The sequence below is a fragment of the Xiphophorus maculatus genome, chromosome 6 (genome assembly GCF_002775205.1).
Source record: "Xiphophorus maculatus strain JP 163 A chromosome 6, X_maculatus-5.0-male, whole genome shotgun sequence".
NCBI lineage: Eukaryota > Metazoa > Chordata > Actinopteri > Cyprinodontiformes > Poeciliidae > Xiphophorus > Xiphophorus maculatus.
The window spans coordinates 14,635,575-14,652,478 of NC_036448.1; the positions used below are offsets into that span (position 1 = coordinate 14,635,575).

Genomic DNA, 16,904 nt, shown 5'->3' on the forward strand with positions numbered 1-16,904 from the left:
AATGCACTCATAAGTAAGAAATACTGCATAAATGATTAACTTTTACATTTGGACTCTGAAAATGTCTTCCTTACTCATAAATCTTTTATATATTCTCACTGATAGAGTGATTGGAGAGTTTTGTTGTTTTGACTATGTGCATAAATATTCTGCTTTAACTAAATATAGGATCTTTTCATAAAGTTTAATATAGTGTTATAGAAAAATCACGTCAGGTTTTATACAAAAACAGTACATGTTATTTAAAATACACTTTTTTTAAAAGCAAAAAGATACCATTAGTTTTTGAAACATCCTTGATGAACAGTGAGAGAGCTCGGATTAGTTTGCACTGTTTTATTGGGTGTTCAGGAACATGTCAAGTTTTGTGTGGAGAGTTTATTGGTGTGGACAAGAATGTGAACAACTTACTGCATCTAACACTTGTGTTAATTTTTCTTTAAGTAATTTACTTTTTTAAAAAAAATAAGCATAAGCAATAAAGAGAATAAGAAAAACATAACATATGACAAAGACATCAATTCACAAGCAACTTTGTATTCATGAGCCTTTTGAGTCACAGTGCTCTGTAACAGGATTCCTTCTCATCAGCAGTGTGAGTTATATCTTTGGGGTAATGGATAATGGAGCCGATCACCCCTGCAATAAAAAAAAAAAAGAACATCAATCCCATTTTATTTCTTCATTAGCAAGCAAGAAATGTAAATACTTAACAGGGGACCTGTTCAAAGAGCTGTCATCACTGTACCTAATTAGATTTATGTAACTTGCTGATCAAGCAAAACACACGGGCAACTGAGGTCACATTGCACATATATAATTAGGATGGTGAAGAAAAACCACATGACCTACCCACAAACATCAAGTAGTACATACTCGTCCAAAGGCTATGTGTTCTTTTTTTTTTTTAGTACATTTAATATTTAACTATTTTTTATCAATCTTTTAAGAATGTCAGCTGAAGCATCCAGAAACAGTAGGAGTTTTGTTTTTCTTACCTCCAGGGTGAATTAGACCTAAACAGATTGTGAACAAAGACAAAGCACATGACATTACATTTCCTTGAACTATGGAAGATCATACTGATGAGACATCTCAAATTGCGGTGTATTTTGTGACCCTAGCAGTCATCAGACTCAAAAATGAAGTCAAGACGGAAGCAAGCAGACATTGGCTGACAATATGGGAACTTCAATTGTACTTCTCTGTATCACGATAAGCAATGCTAAGTTTTAAAAAATGAAAGAGAAAACGGTTGTTCACTCACCAGAGCCTCTTGAGATAAGAATGGTCACTATAATTAGCATTAAAAATGCCGTCACAGCCAAGATAGGGATCAGAAATCTGGGCAGAGCAATTCCATGAACTAAATAGAGAAGAAGAAAAACAAATGACATTTCAAATGACTATGACTGTCAACAGCATAATGGTAGACTATGCCAGTTTGAACTCTTATGTCACTACTTTTCTACTTCCATTTTGTACATTTTCAACAAACCCTTTTGTATCCATGTACACCCAAATACCGTGACGTTCTGACATAAAATCAGATGTGTGTTGTTGTTTCCTTTGTTTGCTTCATAGTCAAAGTTCAGTCACAACAGCACCACATCGTTTAACTGCATGCAGTTATCTTAACCTCAACAGTTAAACCTTTTTGTTGGTTTCTATGAAACCAGCAAAAAGGTACCAGGTTAATGTCAGCAACCAAGATGATGCAAGTTTCATAGGTAGTAAATAAGTCGTTTATTCTGTTGGACTGGAATAATATGATAGAAATGCAGCTCATTTTAGATGTTGAATGTCTTAGAATAAAAAAGTGCAACTTCAAAAGTGTTAATACAGCTAAAGATATAGTAAGAGGAGCCTGTAGTTTAGAAACTATTATTCAAATTCCGATCATCAGGGCTTTTGGGTGGAGTGGAGCATTAGCACAAATGCTCCATTAGCACAAATGCTAATGCTCCACTGCATATGTCTTTAGACGAGACTTTGAGTAGGTTTTATGATATTGGTTGTTAAAGGGATTTTTTTATTCTTGAAAAAGACAGGTGAAAGCTCCAGGGGCACAAAAAGGCAAACTGACTACATGACCTGCATTTTAACGTAGCTTCTTAATAATAAGGCAGGAGACAAATAAAAAAAGATCTGCTAAAGTTCTCTAAAAAAAAATGTCTGAAAAAGACAAAAAAAACAAACAATACCTGACTCTTCCTCTGAAAGCTTCAGCTCCTTCATCAGCTGAATGCATCCCTCCTGTAGACGACTTCTCTCAATCTTTGAATGCTCCACCTCCTGGTCCCACAGGTTTTTGAGGGCCTTCGCTTCCGGCACATGGGCTGTCCATGTGTTGTTGTGCTCCAGGGTCAGGAAGACCTTGCCGTCACAAAACACCCGATCAGACCAGTGGAGCCGAGAGCCCTCTATGATGCATTCCCGAGAGCGAAGGACAGTATGATTTCCTAAAGGGAGAGTATCAACATACACTGATAATTATGAAATAAGGTCATCATTATCTGGTTTGCACAAAATCGAGATCATCTTACTTAGAACTGAAGTCTGGTTATTGCTGATTCCATCAGGTAGGAGGTCACTAGCAGACATGCTTTTAATTATGCTCTGGACCTCCCAGCTTGGGCTTGAGAGAGAAATTCCATTGAGCAAAACTTGCTCTGCGACATGCTGAGCTCCTACCACCCCCCACTGCTGGATCTGAACTATGATGGCATCTGAAAGGACATAGGAAAGGGATTAAAAACAAAATAGTGGGAAATCAGATGCAAGAATTAAAACAAGCTCTTGATTAAAAATAACCAAGTTAAAAATGTATACTTTTACTGATCAGTATTGGCAAATGGGAAATGTACAGTTTTTCAGGTGTTCTATTGTGATCTAACAAATAGATTTCATTTTTAGTTTCAACATTGAGTCAAAACAAAAAGTAAAAGTAAAACCAAAAGGGCATTCTGAATAATAGTTCCTAAGCTATAAGCTCCTCCTACTGTAGCTTTAACAGTTGTATTATTTCTTGATCCTAAGGAATGCAAGATTTAAAAATAGCTAAATTTGTGTCATGTTATTCCAGTCTAACATGGAATGATGGCACAGTGGGGGGAAATCAGATGAACTATTGGCCATCTATGCAACTTGTATCACCTCAGCGAGGTAGTGAGTTTGCGATTTCGTGCCTTTGCAGTTTTGGCACAGGTGGAGGTCCTTTTACCAGTAGATAACATAAAACCTACTGAACTCAATGTCTCCCGTATGTATGCTGCTCTGCCTGAGCAAAAACAAAAAGCAAAAGCAAAAGCACTGATTAAAGGAATCTTACAAATAGCTCCTAATACTCTTCCTACAGCACTTCTTCGTTGCTTCTTTTTTTGCTAAGGAAAGCAACATTTAAAATGAACTGCATCTCTATCATATTAGTCCAGTGAGTCCAACGGAACAGATGAGATTTTGACCATCAATGCAGATTATTTCACCTTGTTAACATTAATCTGGTACTTTTTTTGTTTGTTTGTTTCATGAAGGATGACACTGGAACTGAACGCTCAGTCTGATGTAAACACATTAAACACCATCTTGCACAAAATCGCAACAATTGTTGCCGTAGTCATTTTTTAAAAAGTGTCGTTGGAATATCTGGAGATCCGACCCACACAGTCATGTCTAAGGTAAAAAAAAATAAATAAATAAATAAAAAAATTCTAAACAGTTTAAAGATCTAGCACAGGTTTCTAGTTTATCCTCTTAACCGAATGAAAAGCGATGTCAAGTTTCTTACCTACGTGAAGAGGAAGGGCGCTCGATAAATGATTGAAAAAAATGAGAACAAAGGTAAAGAAACGCATTTCCGTGGCGACTGCTTTTTGTCCGTTGCGGTTTTAACAGTTTCGGCGCTTAGAAGCGTCTAACAGGTTAAAGATTGCCAGGGTTATGTTAAGCCATTTAGGAAGAGCGCAAAGAATTAGTCCAGCACATCAACTCCAACATTTAAAAGACGCTGCTTGACAGCATAGAACACTCCCCGCCCCTTTTCTCAGCAACGCAGATATTGATATTATGTTAATACAGCCCTGCGCGCGGCTCTTATTGGCTCTCAGGAGCCTTCAGGTTCACTTATTCCTCTGAATACCGAAGAGGTGATGGAACGAAAGATGGGTCACACAGACCAAGTGTGAAAGCTAAGCTAAAAGTGAGCAATGACTCTGCACAAAATAAAATCTATTTAGAGTGGTCCACCAACTTTCTCTGTCTTTGAAAATACGAAGTCTGTGTAGTCCTGCAGTCCGGCAGAGTGAGCTGACCTTCACAATATGTCTTTCCTGAAGTGCAGTGAGAGGTGAATTTATCAGTGCTAGTAGTCGTGGGTTATCTCCTGTGCTTTGTTTATGGCACCCTGCAAAACATTTTATTGGCTCTGGAGCTATTTCCAGGCCACCATATATCAGAGGTTGCACATATTTGTTGAAATTTGCACTTCTGACAATTTGTTTCTCCTACATAGATCAAACATACACGACTATGCAACCTCCTTCAAAAGATTTGTTTCTACAGTGTCTGATAGTCCAGTATGCAGAAAAATATTCATTATAATGATGCGTTCAATTCACCTGAATTTGCAAAATCAATAGGATTCCCATTGCCATTAAGTGATCAGCTTTCTTGCAATACAAGCAATATATTTGCATTTTATGTATTCAAACAACAATTAACATGTAGGTATTAGAAATACTTAATGTTACTGAGATGTCAAAAGTACAATTTAAAAACATATTAGCCTTCTTTGGTCATAAATAAATTACAAACATACCAAGTGGCAGCCATATTGGATCCATTTTAAAATTGGGGTTGGTGAGAAACTTCAGCTTTTCTTACACTAAATTGAGGGAACGTTTCTGTTTTGTTTACCAACATAGCAATTAAAAAATATGACTGCTGACAAAAATTTTATCCACTATTGAACATCATCATCCACCTCAGGATGTTGTGCATTGTGTAAGAACATTGCTGTTTTGCTTTTTTTGTGTATTTGGTCATGGAAAAAAAAACCCAATGAAATCCTGAGCTTCTTTTTTAAATATCTAGTATTTTGTTCTGTCTTTAGAACTTTCCAGTTTTTCAGAAGTGGATAATGTACTCCTTAGCTGTTCTGGTTTGTCCTACCTTCAATGTGGAATCCGATATTAACCTCCCATGGATATTTGTAGATAGTGGTGGGTGAAAGTGAAAGCTAAGTAGAATAAATTGCCTTCAAGTATTAATCATGCATATTTTTGTGAGAAATGAGGAAGTTAAAGTTAATACAACCTCCATGTATTCTGTGTTGAGATGAATTCGAGACACCTTTAATTTCTTTATAAATTTGAATAATATGTTTAACATTTTGTTGATGAAAAAGAATGGAGGTGCTTTCTCCTTTATAAACAAAACTATTATTTCTCATGCAAATACATGGCTTTATCTTTAATTATTCTGTTTTCTAAGCTTATGTGATGATTGTAACTCTCATCTTAATGCTACAGCAAAAACATGTAAGTTCCCATAACAACACAAACTTGTTCTTAGCTCTTTCAGGTTTTTCAAAGAAATATGGGTAAAGCCCTGAGCAAAAAGGAGGAGCTAGGAGAGAACTAAAGGTTAATTGCTTGGAGGAGTTTTTTTCTGAAATATTTGAAAGAAGCACAGAAAAGGTTTTGCTTCCCAAAACCATGTGAAGAAACCTTAATGTTATTCGTCCCCGGGTTCCATGTAGTTTGTCAAGAAAGCCCGAGCTCATCCCACTTCCCCATGCTGGAGATTTTAGTTTAACAGTAATAATAAATAAAGTTATCTTTAAAATGAATCACTCAAGTGACATCAAGGCCCAACAGTAGACTTGAATGTCAATAAAATAAATCTGGTTGTGTGTGTTGTTTTTGTCTCCTGCAAACTTTGCTTTAATTCTTTTTTCTATCTAATCATAAGAAATCATAGTCAGACAGAGAGAGTCAGGAAACAGGAAAAGCAGGTTTCCTGGAAAAAGAGGAGGTAAGTTTCCAGCCTGCAGATTTATAAAAATAGCTGAGACTATTCCTTATTTTAAAGCATGAAAGTTTTAAAGAATGAAATCTAAACATTTTGAGTAATTGGATAAGATTCAAAGTAAAATAATTATATTGGTTTACTTATAATAATACTTACACTTACATTTGTGGGAACACTTAAAAGAAAAACAAGTAACTGTAACTTTGGTATCAAATAATTAGAATCATGGATTATTCTTGGTTTCTTTTCAGAAAAAAACATCTGTAATAACTCACATTAAGATTATAATAAGAGTAATTAATAAGTTATGGTTATAAAATTATAAATGAATGCTAAATCAGAGAAGCTAAAAAAAATAAATGTGATAAATGTGATTTTGACATTGAACTTGAAATGGTGTAAGAAGGTGTAACTGCAATTAAGCATCACTGATATGTTGGAGGTAGATGGTAGGTGAAAGGTGAAAGGTTAAGGGAAAAGGGGGAACTAACAGGAGAGCAGAGATGATCAACGCCTTATTTAGAAACAGATTGTTGAGCAACGTAAACGATTCAGAGAAAAGGTTGTGCAGGCAAGGGACATAGGAGGTTGAGCAACCCTGAGACATTAGCACAGACATCAGGACATAATGTCTGTAAGACAGTGATGGATATGAGATCATCTGTCCAAGCAGTCAGCCAATGAAACAAGCACAGCAACAGTGCTAGCCAATGCAAACACACCAAAAGGGTGGATAAACCCTACAAAAGGTGAGTGCAAGAGAGGAATCTTTGGTTGGATCCTCCAGGCAGCTTTGAGCCAAGATCGAGATGGACAAAGAACTCTGCAGCTGAAGAAGAGCCGGGGCCACAGAGACGAAGACTGTCCTGCGCATGGGGACCAACCCGTCAGGCCCACAACCTGTGGCTTCAAATCGCACTTCTCTCATCAACTGGGTTCAGACCCCAAAGACAAAGATGAAGATAAAGGCAAAGACAAAGAACAAAGGCAAAGAAGAAGAACTGGTGCCTTCCTTCCTGCAACTCCTGTGTGACCTCACCATCCATGCGGAGAAGAAGCTCATCAGACCTACAGAGATCCCTGCCTTCGCCGATCAACTTCTCCTCCTGCTGCAACACCTTCTTCATCATCAGGCCAGGTCTGGGGTTCGAAACGTCAAACTCCGTCCGTCTCTCTCAAAGGTTCCCTTTTTTAGTTCTCAGTGTCAGCAGTAGGGAAAGATAGACTAGATGATTGATTTTACTTATTTGATTATTTCTGCTACTGAATTAAGCTGTACTGACCCTTGCAAAAATGCCTTACTAATAAAATATTTAGCATAAAGAAAATCTAAAAGATGTTGTGGACATTCAGTTAATGAGTCGCCTTAAAGTTCTTTGATGGTTGTAAAATAGCTGTGATGTTTGATTCTGGAGAGGAAAAAGTGGAAAATGTTTTTAGGTTGCTGGTAGCCCAAATGTAAAACATCATCCTTGGGACTCGCCCGAGTCACTAAAACCTACCTGGTTCAATAACAAATGCAAGTTGTAAAATAGAGAACGAGCAACCGTTAACAGGTGTGCTCTGTGAAACTAGTTGGCTGCAGGCTGCTCAGTCTGGCTAATTCACAGGGGGAAGAAGGTTGGGACACCTGGATGTAGGCTGTCAGAAACCAGGCGAATCGTTTCTCGAAACCAGCTTAAACAGAGTTTACTTCAGTTCTGGACAGGGTAAATCCCAGCAGATTTAGGAAACTCAATTAACCCGTTAGAAGGAGAGCTGGTAGCACATCTCCCCTCTCAGAAGAGGAAGTACGAGAGTGAGAAAGTAGAGAAAGAAGGGGAGGGGGGGGGTGTTGCGCAACAACCAGTTGCTCTCCAAAATTATTTGTAACCATTGTGACACAGATGAATTGTGAATAAAAATAAATGAGACTGTTCGTTTTGTTCTTTTTTCTTGCTTCAAGGTTTTTTGTCTGCGACAAATAAAACTAGCTACTTACAAATGTGTACGCCGCAAAGATCTTTTCACTCTGACACATATACCTTTTGTAAGAGAACACTGCAGCAATAATTGTATATATTCCTATCTTATGGATTGAAGTGCTTTTCTGTTGGTGTGTATACACAGAACATATAAAACATGATGTTTTCCACATTAAGTACATGACACGCTTGTTCGTTTCCATTTCTGGTGCTCGTGCCAACCCTGAACCAGGTGTTGCCTAGAGGTGAGAGCCATCAAAACCCATCAAAGAATTAAAAACTAATAACGCACAATCTCATTTATTGATGTAAAGTTTGTTTAGAAATGCCCAGCAAACCTATCACAAGATTTCTGAAGGAAACATGAGAACCCCCAGAAAAAACATGTAAAAACAGGGGGAAAAAATTTTAACTTCATATGCAAAGCTCATTTATGCTTTGAAAATATTATTATTACCTTTAAAGTGGTATTTAGGCAAGGTTCTGATAAGGAAGAATTGTTTGCATCCTAATGTCTTCACTGGGCCTTGGACAACTGTAAGAGCCTCGATCTTGTGCAGGCGTGCTCTAAAAGGGGAAGGTATGCAGATGGGAAGTGCCTGTATAAACAAAGGGCTGTGGGAGAATAATGTTTTTTAGGAGGCAACCAGTTATGCTTCATGTAATTCTGTAGGGCATTTGTTATATTGTTACCTATGGCATAAACTTATCCTTTTCAAGCTGTTGCTGTAAAATTTGTACTGATATATTCACATAACCAATATTCCTTAGCTTACGATTTAGCCGTTACTCTACTCTGGTGTGTTTTACGTTTTACAGAATGACTAAACGACCCGTTACTAATTAAGCCTTGCTTTTAGAGTTTCTAAAAGATTCGGTGAAAGTTTTTCCAACAGGTTTGTGGAGCAAACGTCATGTTCTGTAATAAAGATAAAGCTTTTGTGTCAAGGAGAAATCTGGCTTTTTGTTAAGGCAATGTGATAAAAGGGAGCACTACTGAATACCGAAAAGTTATGAATGTGTTGGCCGAACTTTGAAAGAAAATTGCTCTTGGTTAAAACAAAAACAACAAAAGTTAGTACACCACATACACAAACAGAGGGTGTTTTCTAGCTGAAACTATCTCTGGAAAAAAAATTTCCTTGTTTTTGTTTTGCAACAAAACGGCATGCATGTTGGGTAGTAATGAATAACAGGAAGAGAGTTAATACTGGGAAGCTTTTTCAACCTTCCTTCAACACAAACTTTAACATTCCTTTAATCCTGATCATTATGAAAGAGTTTCTAAAATGATTACAAGTGGACTGATACTTTACTGATGTAACTACAGTTGTTGCTATGGTTAGCAAATTTGCCTCACCCTGATTAAAACAAGGACAGAGCAGTAAACCACCTACATTCTAGCTGTTTGTAAATGCATCTCATAATATGGTCAACTGTTCAGAGAAGGCATCAGAGGTTTGTGAAAGATTGCAAACAGGATCATTGAGTTCAAGGGACATCCCTCAAAGGTCAGCAGTAAAGCTACGGAAAGGTTGATAATAAAATTGGGTTTTAAAAAATATTGGAAGCTTTGAACAACTCAAATTGTAGTATTTTGAAGAGTTATTGAAGAAGTGGAAATTTACCAAAATATGGCATTCATCTTTTGACGGCCATCCATCCAATGGTTTGCTGCATATCAATGAGAAAACACTATTCAACTGTGTAACATGGTGGTAGTGGTATCATGCTGTGCTGTGGGGATATTTTTGATCCAAAAGAGACAGCAAAGCTGACCAAAGTTGTTGGAGCTACATACAGGGCATGAAGAAAACCTCTGAGACTCAGATTGAACTTGAGCTATTTTGCAAAGATGAATGGGCAGATATTTGAATCTGTAAATATGTGTAAGGTTGATACACAAAAAGAAATACAGTATCGACTCAAGCAAGCTAAAACAGCTGCACATGTTAAGCTTTTCATTTGTCAAAGTGACAAAAAAAAGAAACCAAATATTTTATAATTTTCAGTCCACTTTGCAATTTTGAAGTACTTTGTTCTGGTTTATATCAAAACATTCCTATGTACATTAAATTCTGAGGGTTTTAATGTGACAACGTGTAGAAATACCTTTAAACTGCAACGTAATTATTATTTAAATTATCTCCCACACTTACATGTAATAATTAAAATATAAAAGTATACTGAATAAAAAGCATTGGACTACTGTTTTGTTTACTCATCGTGTTTGTTTTTTTTTAGCAACAGCGTCCTCTTGTGTTCGATAGTAGCAACTACTTCCACAGGATTGGCCAAGCGGTTGTCAGGAGTGTTTACAGAAAACATGGCTTCTCTGTCTGTTGGAGAGCATCAAGAAATGGAAGGTGAGTACAAAAATGTTCAAAGAAGTCAACGTGATCTGGCTGTGCGGTTTGGGGAGAGTATAAATTATTTTAAACAGGTTGTGTGTTGTTTAGTTTTGGCGGTCCGGGTGGGCCGTTATTCTTGTAAGACCCAGACCTTCATCCTGGTTTTGTCAGCTAACACAAAGCGTTAGCTGACGTTATTTATTTAACATCTGGTCAGTTTGTGTTTATGCGCGGTTGTTGGTATATATGCTAGTGCAGTGTTGTAGGAAACACGAATACCTGTATTATTCGGACCGTATTTCCCTTTAATATGCTTCGATTTTCGCTCATTAGCTCATTAGCTGTAGTCCAGTCAATTGCCGCGCTACCTAGCATGTTTAGCAGTCTGTTGAGTCTGCAAATTTGAAACTGCTTATCTTCGCTAACGAATTGGTAAGAATGAAATGTTGCCGAGACATTTCATCAAGTGATCCTTACGCCACTATTTTAAGTCTGTGGGGGCGAAGTGTTAACTTTTTCGCACACTTATCCAGTGCATGCTACAAAGGGCACACCGTGTATTCTCATAATAAATGTAATGGTCATGAGTAGCTTGAAGCCAGCTCTGGATGCCAACTCTCGAGCCATCCTCTGATTTCTCAGGAGGTATGTTGACAACATTTTCACCAGAGTTGTAAGGCAAAACATTATATTTCTTCTTAAATATCACCAGTAGAGCCCTGAACTGATACTAGGTTCATCTGTGAGGGCTACATATTGAGAGAGCTGCAGCCTTTTGAAAGTATAAATTCTGCGCTGACTCTGGTTGCACTGAAACTTGTTAAATTGAAAGTATTTAAATTTTCTGACTGCTTCAGCTCTGTCGCTAAAAATAGACAACGAATGATATTTTGGGCATAGTTACATCACCTTTGACTATTCTCAAAACTGTAATCCAAAGTAAATAAAAAGCTGTTACTGCAGCCAACTGGAGCAATGACAGCAGTCACAGGTTCACCTATACGCTCAGTAATTGAAATGGAGATTGGCATTGAATGACATGAAAATTGTCCTACAGTGTGTGACTATACAAAAGCTCTGCTGCTTTGTAATAAAATAAATCTTGTTCTTTATGTCAGTGGACCGACGAGGTGAGTCTGAAGAGTCTGGTGATGATGACACCAGAAGAAGGAGTATCAACGGCGATGTGGACCCAAATCAGCCCGCAAGCACAAGTGAGTCACTCTTTGCTCCCACATAAACAGCCAGGAACTGATTTATTTATGTTTCCGAATCACATAGTTGATTAAAAGCGGGCCAGGCAGCTCCTGTAGGTTGAATTTTTCTCTGCTAAATTACATCGCCTTTCCATTTTTTCCTAAGTGTCATTTTGTTCTCTATGAAGGTAAAGAAGAGTCCCCTGTTGACATGGACACCATAACCTTGGACCCAGAAGAAGAGGTTAGAAGATGTTTTCATTAAAGCATTTTTTGCCTGTTATTTTATTATTGTCATATAAACTCATACCTTTAATGTCTTGTGTGAACATTGTCAGCTGATGTTCTCCTATTCTTCCTAGGATGTTGATCTTGTTCATTGTCGTATTGGAAAAATCGAAGGATTGGAAGTTCTACAGAAGGCTAAAGTAAGCAACCTGGATATTTAGGTTTTATTGATTTTGGAAGTAGAGATGTGAGTGCAGTATGCACAACTGAGTTTATTTTTGTACTCTTTTGATCTATAAAAATAGATCATATTCTGGGAGGGTTTTTTTTTTCTTCAAAATGACTTTATAGGGTTTTTTTTCTATTCTTTGTCTCTCTGCTTGTCCAGACACTATCCTTAAGACAGAACCTCATCAAAAAGATAGAAAACCTTGAGAGCTTGAGCTTGCTACGAGAACTAGATCTCTATGACAATCAGATCCGCAAACTAGAGAACCTGAGCAACCTCAAAGAATTAGAGTAAGTGTGGTTAGAGGAAAATATGTATATTTAAGCCTGAAAATACCTACCTGATGTTGACTAAAATAATTTTTTTGGTTACAATCTACCCACAGGTTGCTTGACGTTTCCTTTAACATTCTGAGGAAAGTGGAGAATTTGGAGGAGTTGACCAAAATTAAAAAACTCTTCCTGGTTCACAACAAAGTCACCGCCATCTCCAACATGGACCACCTCACAAGTCTGGAAATGTTGGAGCTGGGCTCGAACCGTATTAGGGTAAGTCAAAGAGAGTCTGTTTAAGTTACATTCTTAAACCATCCATAAAATAACGCGATGTGATCTTAATTTGACCATGTCTCTATCTTGTTGACTGGTATTCGCAGGTCATCGAGAACCTAGACGCTCTTTCCTCATTGCAAAGTTTGTTTCTTGGAACCAATAAAATAACAAAGCTTCAGAATCTGGACAGTTTACACAACCTGACTGTTTTAAGCATTCAGGTACCTGCAAACAAAGTATTTTCACCACCTTAACAATGTTAAAAGAAGAGTGATCACTACTTTCCTGCATATTCCTTTGCAGAGCAACCGGATTACTAAAATCGAGGGACTACAGAACTTGATCAACCTGAAAGAGCTCTATCTGAGCCACAATGGCATTGAGGTCCTAGAGGGCCTGGAGAACAACGTGAGTTATGCAAGCTTCTGTTTACCAATAAGAGCTGCATGACAGCTACATGTTTAATGGCGCACAAATGTCCCAACAGCTTGGTTAGTATTTTGTAAATGTTCATTAATGTATTTCTTTTTCTTTTCTACAGAAAAAACTCAGCACGCTGGATGTTGCTGCCAATCGAGTAAAGAAAATTGAGAACATCAGCCATCTGACAGAGCTGCAGGAGTTCTGGGTAGGGATTGCTTTGAGTTTAAGAATATTATTTACAATTTAGCTTTCAGATAACATTTATATGACTTTAGCCTCAAGTTGAGACTTTAGCCTTAAGTTGTCAAAGGAGATCCTATTAAAACTTCACTGAGTGGTAAAGCACTCAGTGACAGGAATTTATATGACAGGTTCGGTGCATTATGTCGTCTGTTTCTTTTCTAAAAACGGCCTTATCGTACCTCGTATTCTAATTTATTGAATATGACTGAATATATAGTTAACCGAGACTTCAAGAAACAAGTGTTGGAAAATCAACATGATATGCCTTAACCGAGTTGTGTGTCCTCTGTAAATAGACTATGACTTAGTGCTGCTTGTTGAAACATAAAATTAACATACTTGGGCAGCTGAAACCTGTATTTTCTTTTGCATTTTCCCTTAATTAATACTGCAAATGACGGTTATTACTGTAGAACATTTTTGGACAAGAGTTTTACCTTTGAACAATAACAGCCAGTGATGGTAAATTTACTCTACAAAGTTTCTTGGATTGTTTTAATCTCAGACGACCTAACAATCATAGGATATTACCAACAAATAAACCAACTGCTGTTTTCAAAACAAGAGGAAGGCTATATGGAAATACAGAAATATTCTCAGAAAATGGAAGGGAAAACTTTGTGCGCATGGTCCTAGTGAAAGCCAGGCCTCTGTAGCATTATCAGACGTCCATTTCAGAACGTACAGCTGGTGACAGTAAAGAAGGCGGGTGGAGTAAATCTTGAGAGCTCTGACAGGAGCACATGCTTGAATGTCTCATAGCCAGATGCTCCCATACCAAAGGAATATCTGGTTGAACTCTGTCTTGAATCTGGGGCTAGCAGTCAAAATTCACTCAGCGCTTTAAATACGAGGCAGTTTGTGCTTTGTCCTCAATATCTTATCAGATTCTGCTGATCAGTGCACTTTTCAGATTAGACAGTCACTGGAAGATCTCTTCTTTCACTTAGACTCTGATGCTGCTGCTGTTCTTGCTTTGTAGATTACACTTCCTCTCCAATCTCATCTTACCCTTACATTTCATGTCTTGTCTACTCAACCCAACACCTCCATCCACCCTGATCCTGTCAATCCAAAACTCCACCTGGACATTTTTTAACAGAAGCCATCTTTGATGTGAACACACTGACTTGATTATCTAAAATAAAAGCTCCAAACTGCTGCACTTATGATACAAATTGAGAAAGTAACTAAAAGTCAAACTTTCTTAACTTACACTTGTGTTGTATTTGAATCTCTCCTCAGATGAACGATAATCAGATAGACAACTGGTCGGATCTTGACGAGCTGAAGAATGCCAAGTCCCTGGAGACGGTGTATCTGGAGAGGAACCCTCTACAGAAAGATCCTCAGTACAGAAGAAAGATCATGCTGGCACTACCCACTGTGCGCCAGATCGACGCTACCTTTATTCGCTTCTAAGCTGTAGTGTACGACCCACCTGCCAAACCTCTCAGTGTTTCACCTCCCTGCCTGCCCTGCACACTAAAACACCTCCTCAAACATATTGGCCTCACAATATCATAAAGTCACTCCAAAAAGGATATACATTCCAGCACAGAACTCACTCAACATACGTGTATGCATGTATGCACTCATGCAAACCTCAATCAATGCTTTTGTTTTCAAGCTTTTATTTATTAAGGCGGAACTGGTGAAAATGGAAAACTACCCTACGCTCATTTCCTCTTGTTTCTTCTGCACTTTGTAGTTTGTTTGTTTTCTTTTTCCCTTTTTGTTTCAAATTTGTTTGCATGTGGGATACAGTTAGGCTCCCCAGACTTGCTGTGGCCATCAGGAAAATAAGGAATCGTTCTTACCAAACACATCAATGAAGTTGCACTGTTCTTATATTAGTGGAAAGGGAGACAGATATTACCGTTCTGGGGATTTTTGGATTTTTTTTTGTATGTTTTGCCACTTTGATGCTGTTAGCATAACTGAACCTGAAGAAAAGACCAGTTCAAGATCAAACATTTAAAGGGAAATTGTAACAAGATGAAAACAATATAATCAACAAATGTTTTTTTTTTATTTCTGCTTCAGCTTGCTTAATATCTTGACCTAGAGAATAAAAGAAACATAGAAACTGAAGCCTTAAAACATCTGATAATTAAAAGCAGGCTAGAAAAGTATCTCACGCAGTCTTTTAAAGAACGACATTCTTTACTTCTGTGTTATTATAAATAAACTGACATCGTAACAAAGGGAAATCTTTTGTTGCTTGGCAGCCTTGTCTGTTCCTTCAAATATTTTATGAAATAGGTTTAACAGCTGATTAAAGACTCCTGCAGTACAGTAAAACTCATGATAATGTCAAAAACTTTCCATTCAGATGGCATCCATGGTACCATCTCATTTTTTGTTAGGCATTAAAGCTTGAAACAGCCTCTGATTACCCCCTTTGGTCACATTTACTTTCACCAGGTGGTTCATTCATTTTATTTAAACACCTGACAATAAAATGTAGATTGAATCAGAGTTAAATGTATATTCTAATGGCTGGACCGACCAAAAAGTGTTTACAAATGCAAAATAAACTCAGCGATGGCACAAAAACATTCAAATACATTTAGAGATGAATAGTCTACTATTAGAATTTATAAATGTTAACAAATCAAACTTGTTTTAGGATTGTTTAGATCAAATAATGACAAGACTAGTCAAATCTAACATTATCTGGCAAGTTTGTTGTCTATAAGTCTTAGGTGCTCATTAATAACTCCCTGGTCCAACTGACTAGTGATGCATCTTTAAAATAAAAAGATGTCACACCTCAGGGATTAAAGATCACAGAATAACTTATCAGAAAGCAAATATTAAATAAAGTGCTAAACTAAGTTCGCTTTTGTTCTTCTCATCTAATGTCTGTGTCACTGGGCTTTAATTGACAAATGGGCCCAATTTTTTGTAAACATAAAAATGTCAGGATAAAACTAGTTTATACCATAGCGTAAGTCATTTAAATGGCAACAAGTTGTCAAAGGAAGCAATTGCCTTTTTAAAACCTAATGTTAAAAATTTGAGATCCTACTGAAACTGTCTACAAGAACGTTATGCATTACTAATATGATTGTTAATTTAAATTCAGTTTACCTAAATAAAAAGAAATAGCAAACTGAATTGGAAGTGCCACAATGTTTGTTTGTAAATACTGGACATCTCATAATGTAGGTGGCCTGTGCCATCGTCACCCTCCCTTTGTAAAGTGATGTTTTATTGTGTTTGTGCCAGGCAGCACAACAGATTTGTGTGAGATTCTGAAAAGGAACAAAACAAAACCTCACTGGTCAAGTAGGAGCATTAAAACAAACTGCTTTCAGCTCCTTGTCAGAACTGATGAATTGATGCTCTTTGCAAAATGAATGTAATATGCAAATAAGAATAAAGTTACACTACTTAAGAAGAAAATGTGTAGTTTCATTCATTGTGCTTGTCATGCCCAGCACCTTTTCAAAGTTTGATATGAAGTTATGTGATTGCATTCAGCTATTACTATCCACCCCTACGTCACACTTCAGACCATATAGCTATAGAATCAGGAAATAACTGCAGTTGTAAACCAGTTTACTTAAGGTTATTCATGTTAATTAGTTTACATTAACATTTCAGTTTGTATTTTATGGGCAGTACAATCTGTTTAACTATCATATGAATCCATAAGAAACAATAAGAACCACAAGAAACTA

The 16,904-nt window shown here is 37.2% G+C and overlaps 2 protein-coding genes across 2 annotated transcripts; one reads left to right on the forward strand and one right to left on the reverse strand.

Moving 5' to 3' along the window:
• Positions 1–202: 202 nt before the first annotated feature.
• Positions 203–4,051, reverse strand: LOC111608807. The gene is made up of 6 exons (XM_023334953.1): positions 3,788–4,051; positions 2,547–2,729; positions 2,205–2,462; positions 1,268–1,366; positions 999–1,016; positions 203–639 (listed from the first exon to the last, which is right to left on the reverse strand). Exons 1-6 carry the CDS (start codon positions 3,852–3,854, stop codon positions 557–559), a joined length of 708 nt encoding a protein of 235 aa, XP_023190721.1. The 5' UTR covers positions 3,855–4,051; the 3' UTR covers positions 203–556.
• A 6,206-nt stretch (positions 4,052–10,257) lies between these two features.
• On the forward strand, positions 10,258–16,621 carry ppp1r7 (protein phosphatase 1 regulatory subunit 7). The gene is made up of 10 exons (XM_005796003.2): positions 10,258–10,360; positions 11,464–11,559; positions 11,730–11,785; positions 11,904–11,969; positions 12,158–12,288; positions 12,384–12,546; positions 12,654–12,770; positions 12,853–12,957; positions 13,091–13,177; positions 14,461–16,621. The coding sequence occupies exons 1-10, from the start codon at positions 10,321–10,323 to the stop codon at positions 14,635–14,637; spliced, it is 1,038 nt and encodes a 345-aa protein (XP_005796060.1). The 5' UTR covers positions 10,258–10,320; the 3' UTR covers positions 14,638–16,621.
• The last annotated feature ends 283 nt before the right edge of the window (positions 16,622–16,904 follow it).

Bases quoted from the DNA above. Each gene is read 5' to 3' on its own strand.
- LOC111608807 (XM_023334953.1), bottom strand. From the start codon at position 3,854: ATGCGTTTCTTTACCTTTGTTCTCATTTTTTTCAATCATTTATCGAGC. The intron at 2,463-2,546 runs GTAAGATGATCT...CTCTCCCTTTAG, and splicing joins TAACCAGACTTCAGTTCTAA to GAAATCATACTGTCCTTCGC. The intron at 1,367-2,204 runs GTATTGTTTGTT...TTCTCTATTTAG, and splicing joins GCTTTCAGAGGAAGAGTCAG to TTCATGGAATTGCTCTGCCC.
- ppp1r7 (XM_005796003.2), top strand. From the start codon at position 10,321: ATGGCTTCTCTGTCTGTTGGAGAGCATCAAGAAATGGAAG. The intron at 10,361-11,463 runs GTGAGTACAAAA...TCTTTATGTCAG, and splicing joins AGAGCATCAAGAAATGGAAG to TGGACCGACGAGGTGAGTCT. The intron at 12,771-12,852 runs GTACCTGCAAAC...ATTCCTTTGCAG, and splicing joins TGACTGTTTTAAGCATTCAG to AGCAACCGGATTACTAAAAT.